The following is a 16,205-nucleotide window of genomic DNA, read 5'->3' on the forward strand; positions in this document are numbered from 1 at the left end:
TTAACCGAAGATTTGGTACCCACGGAGAAACTTTAGAAAATACAAAATTATGACAAGGAAACAGAATAAAACTGCTCATTATTCTATATCTAAATACTAAATAACTACATACCGGTTTATTTCCTTCTCGGTTAAAAAAAAAAAAAACCTATAATATTGGTAATTCCTTGTGAATTTTATACATTGCATTTTGATCATATTCACACAGTTCCCCCTAACTCCTCCCAGACTCCCCTCCCTCTGCTTACCCTCCCAGCTTCATGGTCTCTATTAGAAACATCAGCCCACTGAGTCCAGTTTATGCTACCCACATATTCATGGGTGTAAAGCCACCAGGGACTCCACACTTAAGGAAAACTGACTCTCCATCTGCTAGAAGCCATCAACAATCAACAGCTCCTCAGTTAAGGGTGGGGGCTCACGAACCCCTTCACACTCTAGCTGGGATGCTCACTGGTTGATCTTGTGTAGGCCTTACCTCAGTAGGCACTGCTGCCATGGGCTCATGACTGCAGAGTTCCTGTTGGGACCAGAAGACACTGTTTTTGCTCCAGTCCTCCCCAACCTCTGTATCCCATGTTTTTTTAATGGCATATATATGTGTGTGTGTGTGTGTGTGTGTGTGTGTGTGTGTGTGTGTGTGTGTGTGTGTGTGTACATAAAACAGTGGGCACTTGCCACAAGCCTGATGACCTGAGTTCAATCTCCCGGACCCTCATGGTGGGAAGAGAGAACCAGCTTCCCCAAGTTGTCCTCTGACCTCCACTTGCACACGTACACTCACACACATACAAACACACGGTAAGCAAACGAACAAACAAATGCAATAAAAATAAAGGTGCCTAAAATAAGAAATACCCCAAGTTTTTATTTTATTACAAAATCAAGCTGATAGAGTATTTACCATCAAGCATGCCTCCATGTCCTTAAACACCATTCAAAAGCACAGAAGCTGTTTACATTTCCATTTGGAACTCATTTCATTCCTTGAAAATATGCAAAGATAAACAGAACCAAGGCCGCCAGGGTGCCCTCCTCAGCTGTGGGCACTGGCCACTGGTCAGCGTCCTCTTTTCTTTACGCTTGCTCCCTTCCCTCCCGTGTGGGTTTATTTTCCTTGAAGGAAGACTACATTCATAATGGTCCCTCTCACCCCAAAATGCTTGAGTGTTTTCCTGAACACAGGGATAATCTCTTGCATGGCCACTGCTCTGCTTGGTCAGGTGGCTCAGCGGTGGCCCTAGAGCATGGCTCTCCAGCACAGAACTCTGTCTCGATTTTGCTGCCGCAGCTCTTTTGCTTCTCTTACTATGGAACATTCCTCTTCTGTCTTCCTCTGTCTTTGACAAAGCTGGAAGGTTTGAAGAACGCAGTTGTCTTTTGATTTTTTTTTTAGTTTATTTTATTACATTCATTCGTTCGTTCATTTGTAGATGTGTGTGTATGCATGTGTGTGTGTGCGTGTGTGTGTGTGTGTGTGTGCGTGCGTGCGTGCGTGTGTGTGTGTGTGTGTGTGTGTGTGTGTGTGTGCCAGCATGCCAAGGCACCTATGTGGAGGTCAGAGGACAATACACAGAAGATGGGTCTCTCCTTCCACCATGGGAGGAACGGAAATGGAACTCCGGTCAAGCTACCCTTGTGTTCAACCCCCTTAGAATTCGCCTGTTCTCCTGTGTGTGCTTTTGTTGTTTCCTCGTCTTTCCATTGAGCTTCTGCTCTCTTACCCAGAAAGCGGCCTGGGTGGCAGTGTGCCTTCTCTGAGGACCACATCTGGAGGCCCCCAACTGTCGGTTCCTCACTTACCTGGTGAGTGTGTTTTGTTTACCCAAAGTGTTGTCTGATTGCTGCACTGTATAGTCACTGGACATGCCCTCCCCTCCTTCCAACTGAAAAGCAATCCATGGGACGCACTTTAAGAGAGTGCAAATATTCTATTTCTCCTTAACGCTCCCCCCATCTGTTGAGCACCTGTTGATCTTTGTTTGGTCTGACTTCCCACCCTCTGCATTGTGCACGCTGGACAGGCAGTCCCTAGCCTTCTCTCTCTCTCCCTCTCACTCATTTATTATTGGCATGGACTCATGCATTTTATCAACAATTTACAATATGTTACTTGCTTTTAAGTATCTCTGATGCTCATGTTGTCCCAAACTTGGCAGATGGGAGCCCCTTCTATGCCCTGTGACACGTTCTCACTATTTTGAAAACTCCGCAGCATAAAAAGATATTCCGAGTTCATCTGGTACCCTCCGTGCCCCAAGCCTTGGGTTTATCTCCTCTTTGATGGGCCATGGCTTATGCTGGTGGACAAGGCATTAGAGACTGAGAAGAGCTGGGTACTGCGTGTGCATGCGCTATTAGCACGGCTTTGTTTATCCACTCTCTCACTCAGATAGAGCTGGCAGGTATCTACACAGAGATTACACACAGACACACATAGACACATTCATACTTACACAACATGTGTACACACTTGGGGTTTACATTTGTGTTACATGCGTTTATTTTTATGTGTGTATGTTTGTACTCTTGAGCATACATACATGATACAGTTGTGTAGAGGTCAGAGGACAGTTTATAGTTATCGGTTCTCTCTTTCTATCATGTGGCTCCTGGGGATGAAACTAAGGTTTTCAGGCTTGATGGAAAACTCTTTTATTCTTTGAGCCATCTTCATGGCCGTGTGTGTGTGTGTGTGTGTGTGTGTGTGTGTGTGTGTGTGTGTGTGTGCGTGTGTATAAAATCACAAGTTCATACCAATGATTTTACCCACACAATTGTGAAATATTCCTGAGAGGGTTTGTTTGTTTGTTTGTTTGTTTGTTTGTTTGTTTGCCTGTCTTCATGCCCTATTTGTATATTCTTAAGTCTATGGTCAGAAGCCTCTCTCTGTATGTCTCTGTCTCTGTCTGTGTGTCTGTGTGTCTGTGTGTCTCTGTCTCTGTCTATCTGTCTGTCTCTCCCTCTCCCTCTCCCTCTCCCTCCCTCCCTCCCTCCCTCCCTCTCTCTCTCTCTCTCTCTCTCTCTCTCTCTCTCTCTCTCTCTCTTTCCCACACATACACACACACACACACATACACACACACACATTTGCTCAGTCACATAGCACATGTGGAAACAAACCTGCTTAACCACTTTTGATAGAAATAACTCCCTAGCCTTTTTTGAAACATATGTGCCTGCATCACTGGGGAGCATCTTAGAAACCCCTCGGAATCAGAAGCATGGAGATAGATCCTCATCATCCATGTTTTAACACTCTCCTGAGTGATTGTAACATATACCAAACCTCGAGACACATAGCTTTCAATTGTGATGTAGGCTCCTCCTGTTCACCTGGTGCCAACCTGGTAGGTGATGGGCACACCAAACTTCTCTTCATCCCCTGGTCCTAAAATATATACCTCCCGAAAAGCTGCTTTCCAGTCTCCCTGCTCTCTCTCCTCCTTAGGATCTTGGCAAGATGGGGAGGCTCCATTAGTTAACTCTGAGAAGCCTCACAGCTCGAGGCTAGACTGTTGGTCAGATGTACAGCGCATTGTCAGCATGGTGAACTTGCATTCAGTTCCCAGTACCACAAGCCAGCACAGCTCCCAGCCGCCGATCTGAGCATCCCAACTTCCATCATCAGAAGTGCCTGATCCAAGGTAGTGTTCATAACCTCAGGCCCCATCATTATCTGCTCAGGAAGGATCTTCACATGACTCAAGTCTAAAAAACGCTGGCCTAGAGCATCTCAGCTTTGGCTATGTGCCTGGATCACCTGGGGCCTCTGTGTGCATTGCATGTCTAGAGTTGGCTCCTGGGTACCAGCTTCTGATGCTTCTTAGTTGGTTCCAATGTCTAGCCACAACTAAGGACTCCAGGAGGTTCTTCTAGCCTTTCTCCCTGCAGAGTGCAGGCTGTCCTGGAGCCCAGGAGCTCCATGTTGATGCATGTTGAAGTATGGCACTGTCGCCTATGGAGGTAAGGAACCAGTAGCCATAGGGACACAAATGGCAAAATGTTCAGTGACACGCAGTTGCCAGAAAAGAAGCAAAATGGCAGTTTTATGTGTTCCTAGTATATTAACCATGTGATCCCTTCACATGGAGATTGAATTTCCCCAAGACTCCTTTCCAGGGACCATCTCATACATTTATTGTTATGGTTTCCACTACAAAGGAGGTAGGTATGTGCTGTGCATAAATCTATAAATTCTTGGCATAAAGATATAGCTAGGTTTGTTCTCTGGCATGCATAAACTGGACACAGTAATTCCAGCACCTGGGGAGTGAGTAGGGGCAGGAGGATCAGAAGTTCAAGTCATTCTCAGAAACATAGCAGGCTTGAGGCCAGACTGAGCTACACCAGACCCTGACTTAGGAGGGGGAAAAATCAATTATATTCTTCTCTACGTTTAATTAGGGATATATTGATGAGTTACACTCCAGACTTAGGAAGGAAGGTCACAGTGCACCTTCCCCTTCAGGGGTGCAGAGTCTCCACTTGCACACCAATCGTCCGTAAGAGGTGTGGTCACTCTGCTCGCAGCTCACTTCAGGGTCTCCAGGCAACTTCATCCTCCTGTGCCTTCTGCTTCTCCATCTCAACCCTTCCAGCTTGTTCCCTGCCGGGCCCCGAACCACCTTCTAATTCAGGGTGTCGCAACTTCATTCACCAAGGACTCAGCTGACTTCCTTTTCCTTTCCTTTGCTCTTTAGATTTATTTATCTTATTATTTTGCCTGTACGAGCGCTTTGCTTGCACGTGTGCGTATGCACCATATGTGTGCATGGTGCCTGCAGAGGCCAGAAGCGAGTGTCAAATCCACCGGGGAGAAGTTAGAGAGTTGTAAGTTATGGCGAGGGTACTGGAATTCAAACCCAGGTCTGCTGCAAGAGCAACAAGGGCTCTTAAGCACTGATGTCTAATGTCACATTAGAAATATCCCCTCAGCAGTGTTTACTTGTTTCAAGAGTAACTGTCCAGGAAAAGTATTTTTGAAATTTGATATCAAATTTTATCTTTAGTGTCACTACTTTCTACGTTAGTTTTGCTGTTATCTGGCCTTCTTCTTCTTCTTCTTCTTCTTCTTCTTCTTCTTCTTCTTCTTCTTCTTCTTCTTCTTCTTCTTCTTCTTCTCCATGCAAGAGATTGTCTCCACAATAGTGGGAGAGATTGGTGGGGAGTTAACTAAATTGGGGAGAAGTTCTGTCATCACAGGAAACAGCAATTTTCCCTGGGACAGAGAAGGTGCAAAGAAAGGAAGATGCTGGAATTTGGCCTTAGCTATCTAAGGAATTCTTTGTATGCAAAGAAGAAAAAAAAATGGCCTTCTGGATGGAGCTTAGGCAAAGAAGGTATTTGGTGTGCTTAGGCGCAACCTGTGAGCAGCATGGTGGGAACGATGGGCTGTAGGAGGGTGGGGGGAGAACGAAGTAGACTGGTTGAGGTCATAGTTATCAACACCCTTGAGTAATGAGATAGAACAGACATTGAGCTTTCTTCTTGGGCTTCAGAAGGCTCATTTTTAGTAAATATTATAGAAATTCATGGTAAGGCTATATAGCTATCTTCCCAGAAATCCAAACAAGGCAAGCTTCACTTACTTGAAACTAACTATAGGAAATTATTTCAATGTATATTTTTGCCTATGCGTATGTGTACAGGACTGTGCACATCCACAGAGAAAGACATCAGATGTCCTGAACTTTATTCCTTTGAGACAGTCTCTCACTGAACCTGAGGCTGGACTGGCAACCCAGTAAGCTTCAGTACTTCTCCTGACCCCACAGCATTGGAGCGGCAGGCACATGCGGCCATACTCATCTTTTTCTTTTCTTTTTTTTTTTTTTACTTTATTACTTTATTCTTGTTACATCTCAATTGTTAGCTCATCCCTTGTATCCTCCCATTCCTCCCTCCCTCCTTTTTTCCCCTTACTCCCCTCCCCTATGACTGTGACTGAAGGGGACTTCCTCCCCCTTTATATGCTCATAGGGTATCAAGTCTCTTCTTGGTAGCCTGCTGTCCTTCCTCTGAGTGCCACCAGGTCTCCCCCTCCAGGGGACGTTGTCAAATATGGGGCACCAGAGTACGTGTGAAAGTCAGACCCCACTCTCCACTCAACTGTGGAGACTGGGACAAAGGGGAGGACATCCTATTGGGACTCTAGATGAGAGAAGCATGGGAAAATAGCAAAGTAGAAGGATCCAGAGGGTCCTAGAAACCTACAAGAAAAACATTATGATAGGCAGATTTGGGCCCAGGGGTCCCGCTCAAACTATGGCACCAGCCAAGGACAATACAGGCCATAAACTTCAAACCCCTACCCAGATCTAGCCAATGGGCAGAACATTCTCCATACTCATCTTTTTACGTGAGTTCTGGGGATCCAGACCCAGGACTCCATGCTTGTAGAGCGAGAGCGCTTACCTGCTGAGTCGTCTCCCTGGCCTGGAAGCTGAGCTTTTATAGTTCTGGGTTTTTTATTATAATTTTTAGTTGTTATGAATATAGCTATTAATTATAAAAAGTGGATCAATAAATTTTACAATTCACAATAGACCTACACAAGCTAAAATGCAAACTAAGCATGTAGTTCATCAGGCCAGCTATATATCGTGACTGGCTTGTAGAGCAAACATCGCAGCGGTGGAACCATACCTATCATTGGGCTCTCGATGATTGAAGGGCTTTTTAAATATTTTTTAATTGTGTGGGGGGGGGTGGGTGTGGGTATGGGCACGTAAAGCCCTCAGCTCCCAATCTCTTCTTTTCCATGCGGAGGCTAAACGGTCTTCTCTTCATAGTCTGCCCCGCGTCAAGCTTCTCTCTGCCTACAGGACTAAGGACTGATACTGAGGTTGTGTTACAAGAACAGTGAGACAAACCAGGGAATATGAGACAGAGGGGCTGCCCAGCTGAGAGATGACCACACCCCACTTCTAGAAGAATCCATTCCTTTTGCGGGTTGGGGAATGGGTTGAGACAGGATCTTGTAATGTAGTCCTGGCTTGCCTCCCTCAACCGTCCCCATAACTCAGTGTCCTAAGTGCTGGAACTCCAGGCTTGTCCTGGTGTCCATCTTACACAGAGGCTGACAGCCTTTGACAGGGTCTGCCCTGCCTGCCAGGCCCTGACGTCACAGTGGTTGTTGGCATGGTCGAGCTATGGAGCTGCTTTCACTTTACCCCTCGAAGTACGTGGCCCAGGCTGGCAGAAGCATTTGGTTAGCTCTGCAGCAGAACCGAAGCTTCGGGCAGAGTGATCTCCTCCCTATGACATGACCTCCAAGGTCCCTTTCCATTTACAGCACATAGACACTGAAAAGGACCTTCTCTGCAGCCACAACCTGTGTGAAGCAGCCAGCCCTAAGGGAAATACCCTAGGACCAGCCAGTGCCTTCAAACAGCTGTTCTATACCCATAATCCCAAAGTAAAAGCTCAGCTCCAAAAAGCAAACACACACATATGTCCATGTAAACACACATGTATGTGTGCACATGTATTTTAAGATTTTTTTTTTAATTAGATTTACGTGTATGTCTTTGTGTAGTTATACGTGTGTGCAGTTGCCTGCAGCGGCCAGAAGGGGGTGACAGATGGCCCAGAGCTGAACATAGAGGTGTGAGCCTTCTAACCTGGGCTCTGGGAATCAGACTCAGGTCCTCTACAAGTGCAGTACCTGCCCTGAACTGCTGAGTCGTCTCTCCAGACTCTGTTTGTTTTTAATGGTTCGGAGGTCTAAGGAGGACATAGTGTTGAACTGTCTCTGGCGTTGATGGTGTGTGTCATTGCTTTAAGCTCTTTTAGTGGTGATTCGAGCCATTGTGAGAAGCGAGAATTTGTTTTACCACCTTCATCTAGATGAGGTTGAACCCAGACTGCTGATTGCGGCACCACTGTTTGTTTATTTTGTTGTTGCTATTATTACTTGTTCACTGGCGGGAGGCAGGATCTCCCCTTGTAGGCCACTGTTGCCTGGAACGGAGTACAGGTGTGAACCTGGAGTACAGGTGTGAACCTGGAGTACAGGTGTGAACCTGGAGTACAGGTGTGAACCACACAATCCTGGGCTTATTTGCTCCTTTTCGTAAACCACAAAGGAGTCTGGGAATGCAGTCAGTAGGTAGAGGGCTTATCTACCATTCATGAAACCAAGGTCAGTCCTCAGAACCAGATAAACAGCATGTGGTGGCGCTTATGCCCTTAACCCCCACACGTGAGAGATCCTCAATCTCAGTTACACACCTAGTGCCAAGGCAACCTGAGAAATTAAATCCTGAGCCAAACAAACAGACAATAATAATAAAGAATGAAAGTCCCTGAAGGTCATAGACGGTACAATGGCTGCACGCTGGGACAGAGAGATGGACTGCCTTGGCTATTGTTTAATTAGGGTCACAGCAGACTTTGGAAGCCAGAGGAGGCGTTCCAACCCTCAGCGGTAGTTTCGGAGTCCTCAGAGGCCTTGCAACGCTGTCTGCTCAGCTAAAGAGGTCTCCAGGATCCATCAAGTTCATGACAGAAGTTACAGTCAGCAAAGACAGGACCGTAGGTAGTGTCTGACTGGCATACTGACTTAAGAAGAAAGGAAAGGTTGGTAAATTAATGTGAAAAAAAAAACCCCAACAACAATTTACAGTGATGGGGATTGAACTCAGGGCCTGATGCTTACCACTGAGCTACATCTCCAGCCCCTGGCTTCTGTAATCCTTCCTAGGAGCCCATGGTTTTAATCACATCTATGCATATGATCTTATTTAAAATGTACTACCATCCTGGGGAACAAGAAGTGCGCTGTAACTGAGGACATTAAGCTCAAACGTGATAAGGAACCTGCACAGAGTCACGTGTCTTTAGTGGCCCCAGAACTATCTGTTGTGTATCTTCTGAGTCCAGCTTTATGGAACAGGTATTCCAAGTCCACCTGGCTTCGTAAATGTCCCCCAGACCATAATACCCATGCCCACCCATTCCCAAACAGATTCCTGGATACACTTTAGGACAAGTCTATGAACACTTTAGAATTATTTTATCTTTTTATTATTATTATTATTATTATTTTTAAACATCATGATCACCGGGAGGTGGCGGTGCACGCCTTTAATCCCAGCACTCGGGACGCAGAGGCAGGTGGATCTCTGTGAGTTCAAGGCCAGCCTAGTCTACAAAGAGAGTCCAGGTCAGCCAAGGCTACCCAGAGAAATCCTGTCTCTAAATAAATAAATAAATAAATAAATAAATACAGCATGATCTAAAGCAACTCTTTGATTGATTGATTGATTGATTGATTGATTGATTATACAATATTCTGCCTGCATGGGTGCCAGCAGGCTGGAAGAGGGCACTAGATCACACCAGATCTCATTATAGATGGTTGTGAGCCACCATGTAGTTGCTGGGAATTGAGCTCAGGACCTTTGAAAGAGCAGCCAGTGCTCTTAACCTCTGAGCCATCTCTCCAGGCCCCAACTTACTTTATTTTTGATTTGTATGTATGCAGCATGTATGTCTTGTGCAGGTATGCACACTTGAGTACCGTGCCTACAGAGGACACAAGAGGGTGTCAGATAACCTGGAGATGGATTTAGAGGCAGCTGTGAGCTCCCTGACATCAGTGCTTGAAGCCAAACTCCCAGCCCCTTCCAAGGCAGCAAGAGATTTTAGCTGCTGAGCCATCTCTCCAGCTCCATTAGTCAACACTTTCAATGCTGGAAGGAGCTTTGGGTCACTCAGGAAGGAAAATGGACAAGGTGGTGTTCAGGACTTGGCTCAGAGCTGATTCTAGAGTGTCACTGCACACCACGTTTATAGAGTGAGTTCCAGGGCAAAGCTCCTTAGAATCTTTGATATTGGAGCACTGTTTGTTCATTGGTTTATTTTTTTTAATATTTATTTATTTATTGTATATGAGTGCTTTATCTGCAGAAGAGGGCATCAGATCACATTATAGATGGTTTTGAGCCACCATGTGGTTGCTGGGAATTGAACTCAGGACCTCTGGAAGAGCAGGTGGTGCTCTTAACCACTGAACCATCTCTCCAGCCCTCATTGGTTTATTTTTAAGCTGCACATATCTTGGACATGTAGTTCTATAATATGGAAATTTCTTACTGGCAGGAATATAGTCGTGCCTGCATATTCCAGCAATGTCAAGAGTCTATGAACAGTCCTTCCTGCTCACTCTCCGTTCCCTGCAGTGATCCCATTGTAGGTCAGAGACAACTCACAGACCAGCTTGAGGGCAGCCAGACACACATTAAGAAACACCCCTCCAAGGGAAACAAGCCCTAAAATTCCATGCAGAAGCGTTTCCTGATAGCAGGAAAACATTCCCACATTCCAGGCTGGGGATGGGCTGGGGGTGTCTGAGTTAAACTCCTACATTTGATCACTTACTGGTTCCAAACTGACTTGCCCACACCCTGAAGACTCACAGTTTTGAAAACACGCTTGTCTCTGCTTTGCGCATTGTATGCAAAGCAAGACCCCAGACATTAGGCTTCTGCCCTTCCCCCCCTCCCCCCTCCCTCCCCACCTTGAGCTCCCAATCTTCCTGCCTCCACTTCCTCTTGAGTGCTGTCATTACAGATGTGTTGTGCCTGCACCTGGTTCTTTGCTCCCCTTCTCCCTGATGTGCACAACCCTTCATGCCTAATTCTGTGTCCTGCACGGTTCTCACTACAAGTGACCATGCCCTTGCACATTAAAGCTACCTATCTGGCTGAGATAATTTTGCCACAGATTCCTGAAAGCATGTTGGCTTGCCTCCTTCCTGGCGGGGACTCATACTGGAGCTTCATGTATCTGCGGTATCCCCCCAAATCTATTTCTGCCTCCCTCCCATCCTCAATACATATCTTGTGTGTGTGAGTCCTTCCCAGCGCTGCAGGGTCCCCAGGCCTCCTGCTCCTTGCTCATGTGCCACACGCTTGTGTGGAAACTCACACCTCCAGTTGGAGCCTTCCCATCTTGGCCTGGGTCATCTCCGTATCCCATAGAGATCCCAAGGCATTTCTCTCAGACATATTGTCTCTCAATGATTCTAACAGTTGTAATCCTATAGAAGCTTCCAGAAGCATGGCTTTGTTTTTGCAGGCTGTTCCTCTTCTCCTCAGGACTCTCGCTGAGCTTGTCTGTTCTCTCTTCTGTTGACACCATGGCCTTCATATTTGGCAACCCTGACTGAAGGCATTACTTTTTAACTCTAGTTTATTTAGGATTCCTTAATGCCTCTACCTCCCTCCTGACTCCCTGACCCTAGATAGGAAAAAAAGAAGCTTAGAAGGGACAGGGGACTTAGACATTTTTAGACTTAGTTCTGGCTGGTTAGGGTCGTCAGATTCTTTGAGAAAACGCCAATTTCAGTCACTAGGATATCTAGCGGTCCAGCAACAGCAAATGGCAACGGCAGGGGGTTGTCCAAGCAACCTTCTTCCTCCTCCATCAGTCTCTTCTCAAAGCCTTTTCTTGTCTCTGGACTCTGACATTCATACCTTCTCAGAGTCCTCAGAATCAAACTATCTGCAGCTGGCATAGACCACAGCCTGCATGAGGCAATTGTCAGCTGTGGGTAAACCAAGGCAGTCTCATATCCCACACTTGGAATTAAAACAAAAAATATTTACACAACTGAGTTTTCAAAGAAACCAAACTTCTACTACACCTGACTTCTGCAGAGTTCTCTCCGGGTGTAGACACATACGCTTACAAGTACCATCTCCAATAGCCCCATCAGGCTCTGAGCTCCGCTTCCAGCCTGCATTTTTTTCCCAGGACACCTTAGGGGAATCAAAAAGAAAGAGGCTAGAAAAGACCCTGTTCCAACAGAGTTTCACTGCCACGTTTTCAGACCCTGAAGCATCTACAACATTTGAGGCCTTGACCAGCAAAATATACTGATCTCTATTTATTTCTCCAATGTGAATATTGTATGATTTATGAATAGACATATGCCACCACAAAGGATTTGAGAAACAGGTGTGAAACATGAATCTTGAGGAAGAGGCTATTTAGTAAGGTTTCTCTAAGTGCCCTTGGCCTGTACACACCTCCCTCCCCTTCAAAGACCCCTGTGGAAGAGAGTCTCACTGCTCTGGTGCCACTTGAAAGACACTGGTTGCAGATAGCTCTGTCTACAGAATCCTGCCACGTACCCAGGACCCGCTTAAAGTCCTTCAGTTGTACTCCCTGGTTAGCTGGAAAATGGACATCTCTTTGCATAGATTTCCCTTAGCTCTGCCTTTTGAATGATAGATAGGTAGGGCCTTCGCCCAATACTGTTATTTACTTTTCCATAAGCATGCGTTGTATAATTTATCATCTAGAGCCCTAATGACTTCCAAGGCTGTATTTCTAGCTCAGACCTCTCCCCTGAGCTCCAGGCTCCATACATCCTGCTGTCTTCTGGACAACCAGCTATTGGAGATCTTTAACAGGATGCCCAGCCAGCACTTCCAATGCACTTTGTCCTATATATAAGTACTTACACCCTCATAAAATTCCTTTTCCCGTGTGACACCATCTAACCAGAAACCTGGAAATATTCCAAACTCTTTCTACCCAGGTCCTCAGGCCACCTACTGGATTCCACCTCCTGAGAAGTTTTCTCACTTCTCAGCTGCCGCTGTCTGACTCTGGGTCTTCCCTACAGAATGCCAAATGGTGTTTAATTTCTGCCTCTGCCTTCACTCAGGGTTTCTGGGAGACAGAGTGCCAGAGAGTTGCGTGCTGGCAGGCAATAGAGTATGTTCCAGAAAATAGTGTGAAGTTAGCAGAGTGTGATGGAGTTAGACACACAAGGCACACACAGACACACAGATAGAGAAATACAATTTTAAGAATTAAAAAGAAAAACCCTAAAGTTCAAATTAGGAGCTATAGAAACGGATCAGAGGTTGAGAGCACTTACTGGTCTTCCAGAGGCCCTGAGTTTGGTTCCCAGAAGCCATGTCAATGGTTCTCAAGCACCTGTAACTCCAGGTCCAGGGGGTCAGACTTCCTCTTCTTGCCACCATTGGCACCTGCATCCATGTGCACATACCCACACACAGGCACACATATAACTTTTTAAGAATCAAATTTCCCAGGCTAGAGAGATGGCTCAGAGGTTAAGAGCACCATCTGTTCTTCCAAAAGTCCTGAATTCAATTCCCAGCAATCACGTGGTGGCTCATAACCATCTATAATGAGATCTGGTGCCCTCTTCTGGTGCACAGGTGTATATGCAGGCAGAACATTGTATAAATAATAAGTAAATAAATCTTTTTTTTTTAAAAAAAAAAAAGAAGAATTAAATTTCCCTTTAGAAGAAAATCTCAGACCTACCAGTTCATTTAGCCAGAGGCCTGACCAAGCTATCTGACCTACCTAAGATAGAGTGTACAAAATTCCACCTGTGTTTCTGCTATCTGTGCTTTCACTACACTTCCTCCCAGCCCATCCTTGGTGCTTTGGTCAGGGGTCAGCAGACAGAAAGAAGGCTATGAGGAATGGCGGACCAATCCCCTCAAAGGGAATTTGTTCTAAACATCTTCCATATTTCTTTGCAGCCTGCAAAAGGAAAGAGCAGGAACACGGCAAGGACAGAGGCAACACCCCCAAAAAGCCCAGGCTGGTTTTCACAGACGTCCAACGTCGAACTCTACATGCAATATTTAAGGAAAATAAGCGTCCATCCAAAGAATTACAAATCACCATTTCCCAGCAGCTGGGGTTGGAGCTGAGCACTGTCAGCAACTTCTTCATGAACGCGAGGAGGAGGAGTCTGGACAAGTGGCAGGATGAGGGCAGCTCCAATTCAGGCAACTCGTCATCTTCATCAGGCACTTGTACCAAAGCATGAAGGAAGAACCACAGACTAGAACCTCGGTGGAAAAGCTTTAAATTTAATAATAAAAAAAAATGTTTTTAAAGACCAGGACCTCAAGATAGCAGGTTTATACTTAGAAATATTTGAAGAAAAAAAAGTGGTATTTATAGTCCAAAGAAACCAAAGACTGAAGCTCACCTGCATTCTGACTTTGTTCAGAGACACACACTTCAGCGGGGCAAGACTCGGCATGAAAAATGATGGGGAAAACATCGGATCTCACACCTCCACCCCTGCGCCTCACTGTGCTTGGCTGCCCAGTGGCTCGAAGCACAGTCATGTTTGAGCCATTGAGTGGACATGTTTTAACATCAGACATTCTCACCGGTTCCACCACACCACAAAGGTGTATAGTGTCTCAATATCACGTATGGCTGTGCGTGTGTGTGCACACACACACACAGCTACACACACCACCACCACCACCAGTGGTTAGGGACTCAGGCAGGGATGGTCTTCAGGAAGGGTTATGCTACAGGAGTGTGACCAACATGGTGTGGGATTTCTAAATTCATCGGATTTGAGGTGTGATTTCTCTCATCTAGCCTAGCGTTTGAACCTGCCAGGCCTACGACCTCAATGCAGATTCAAACCCAGCAAAGAAAATTTGAATGGCGCCTAAACCAGTGCACTCTCTTTGTTTGTTAAGAAATGTTCAGATATTTTTTAAAAAGTAAAACAAGAGCCCATCCATTTAAAAAAAAAAAAATCACCTAGGTACCAAAGAACACACAATATTATAGTGCAGGTATTTTATTGCAATGATTTTAATAACCAAAGCTATTTTTACACAAGATACTATGTAAAGTTATACGTAGGAACTGGTCTAGCCGTAATCCACATGCCACGTAGATTCAGGATGATTAGCTATTGACTCTTGAAGCATCGGAAATATGAGTTTTCAGAACTGGCAAGGAAGAGTATGTAGCTTCAGGGAAGCAGTGACCACCATAGCAGGAAGGTCGACGTGATGCACGTGGGATCCATAAATGTCACGTACGCAGAGAAAAGGCGTAATGCGTAGTCCACTCATAGCCAAGACAACGTGAGGGCCCTTCAGAGTAGGTCCCCATACAAACACTAGAAAACTAAGCTTCGCAGGGCAGAGAGCTAAATTAGAAAAACCATCCAAAGTGATCACCTTAAGCAAGAGATCTCCTTCTATTTAAAAACAAAAACAAAACTTAGACTAATTTCGCTCCAATTTACTTTATGCACCTGGCACCAAATATCTTTTTTTTTTTTAAATCCTTCCCAAACACTAATGAAGCAAGCAGACTAATACTAATCACAATTAGTTATCCCGTATTTCATAAGCATCCTAAAAAAGTGGTTGAACTGATTTATTGCCAATTTCAGATGTTTTACAATGTAGACATTAGGAAATGAGCAGGTGCCACTGGGAAGTGGCAGAAGAATAGAACTGCAAAGAAAAAGCCAGAGTTCCAGTCTCGCACAAGACTTTTCATTCTCTCAGAATTTAAAAACTTGTTTTACAACGCAGAGCCTCCAAAGCATGTTACAGTCCTTCTCGCTGTGAACGAAGCTGGAAATTTTATCACATGGCTTCTACTCTCTGACAGGGCCAGATTAAAAATGAGACCTGAGCTTCCTAATCAAAGCTTTAAATGTTGACTTTCCCCAAGTCATTTAGCTGGGGCTGCACAGACCAAGGCAGGAAAAGAAAAGAGAGTTCTAGAAACCATTTTACATCCCCCCAACACACACCCAAAATGTGTGTGAACTCCGTTGAACTACAAGTGATGTGACTGGGTACCTGCTGCACAGGAAGTCAAGAGTGAGGCGCCTCATCTCCCGTCACACCTAGATAGGAGCAGAACACTGAAAGCTGTCCTTGATGGTAGGCTGTCCACTGAGAGTCACTACGATGTGAAATGAAAACGATTCAAAATTTATAACACAAAAAAAATCTCACTCTTTGGGGTCAAGTCTCAGGACCCGGACAGAGGAACCTAAGGCGACCAGGGAACCAACCGTCTCTTTCCTCTTAGCTGGCGGTTGAGTGAAGGAAACCAGCATATGCCTTGACATGTTTTGTCTTTTCAAAAGTTCACCCAAAATTACAACTTAAAAAGTTTCTAAACATGGCACAATTCTAGTCCAACCATGAAGAGCCAGCAAAACTTCACCCTTTGAGATTTGCTGTAGTTTTCAGTAGTGTAAAGAAAAAGGAAAAACAGAAATCTATTTTCTCTCTTCATAGTGGAGGGGGGAATACAGATGCATTTATGATGTAAGAGGGAGGGTAGCCTTATCTACTTCAAATAAGGGAATTAAAAATTCAGGGGAAGCCCAGCCGTGTCTACACACACAACCGTACCAAGTT

The 16,205-nt window shown here is 45.2% G+C and overlaps 1 protein-coding gene across 2 annotated transcripts in view; it reads left to right on the plus strand.

The window, feature by feature from the left end:
• The window catches only part of Onecut1 (one cut homeobox 1), a 31,063-nt gene extending 16,191 nt beyond the window's left edge, over window positions 1–14,872 (plus strand). The window contains exons 2-3 of one of the 2 annotated variants that reach the window (XM_051140259.1): window positions 1,729–1,806; window positions 13,539–14,872. In XM_051140259.1, coding sequence (XP_050996216.1) covers window positions 1,729–1,806; window positions 13,539–13,831 — 371 coding nt within the window. In that variant the 3' untranslated portion in view covers window positions 13,832–14,872. The remainder of the gene's footprint in view (window positions 1–1,728; window positions 1,807–13,538) is intronic. The other variant, XM_051140260.1, reaches the window with a different exon arrangement.
• The last annotated feature ends 1,333 nt before the right edge of the window (window positions 14,873–16,205 follow it).

This window comes from Acomys russatus, chromosome 32 (genome assembly GCF_903995435.1).
Source record: "Acomys russatus chromosome 32, mAcoRus1.1, whole genome shotgun sequence".
In the NCBI taxonomy this organism is placed as follows: Eukaryota; Metazoa; Chordata; class Mammalia; order Rodentia; family Muridae; genus Acomys; species Acomys russatus.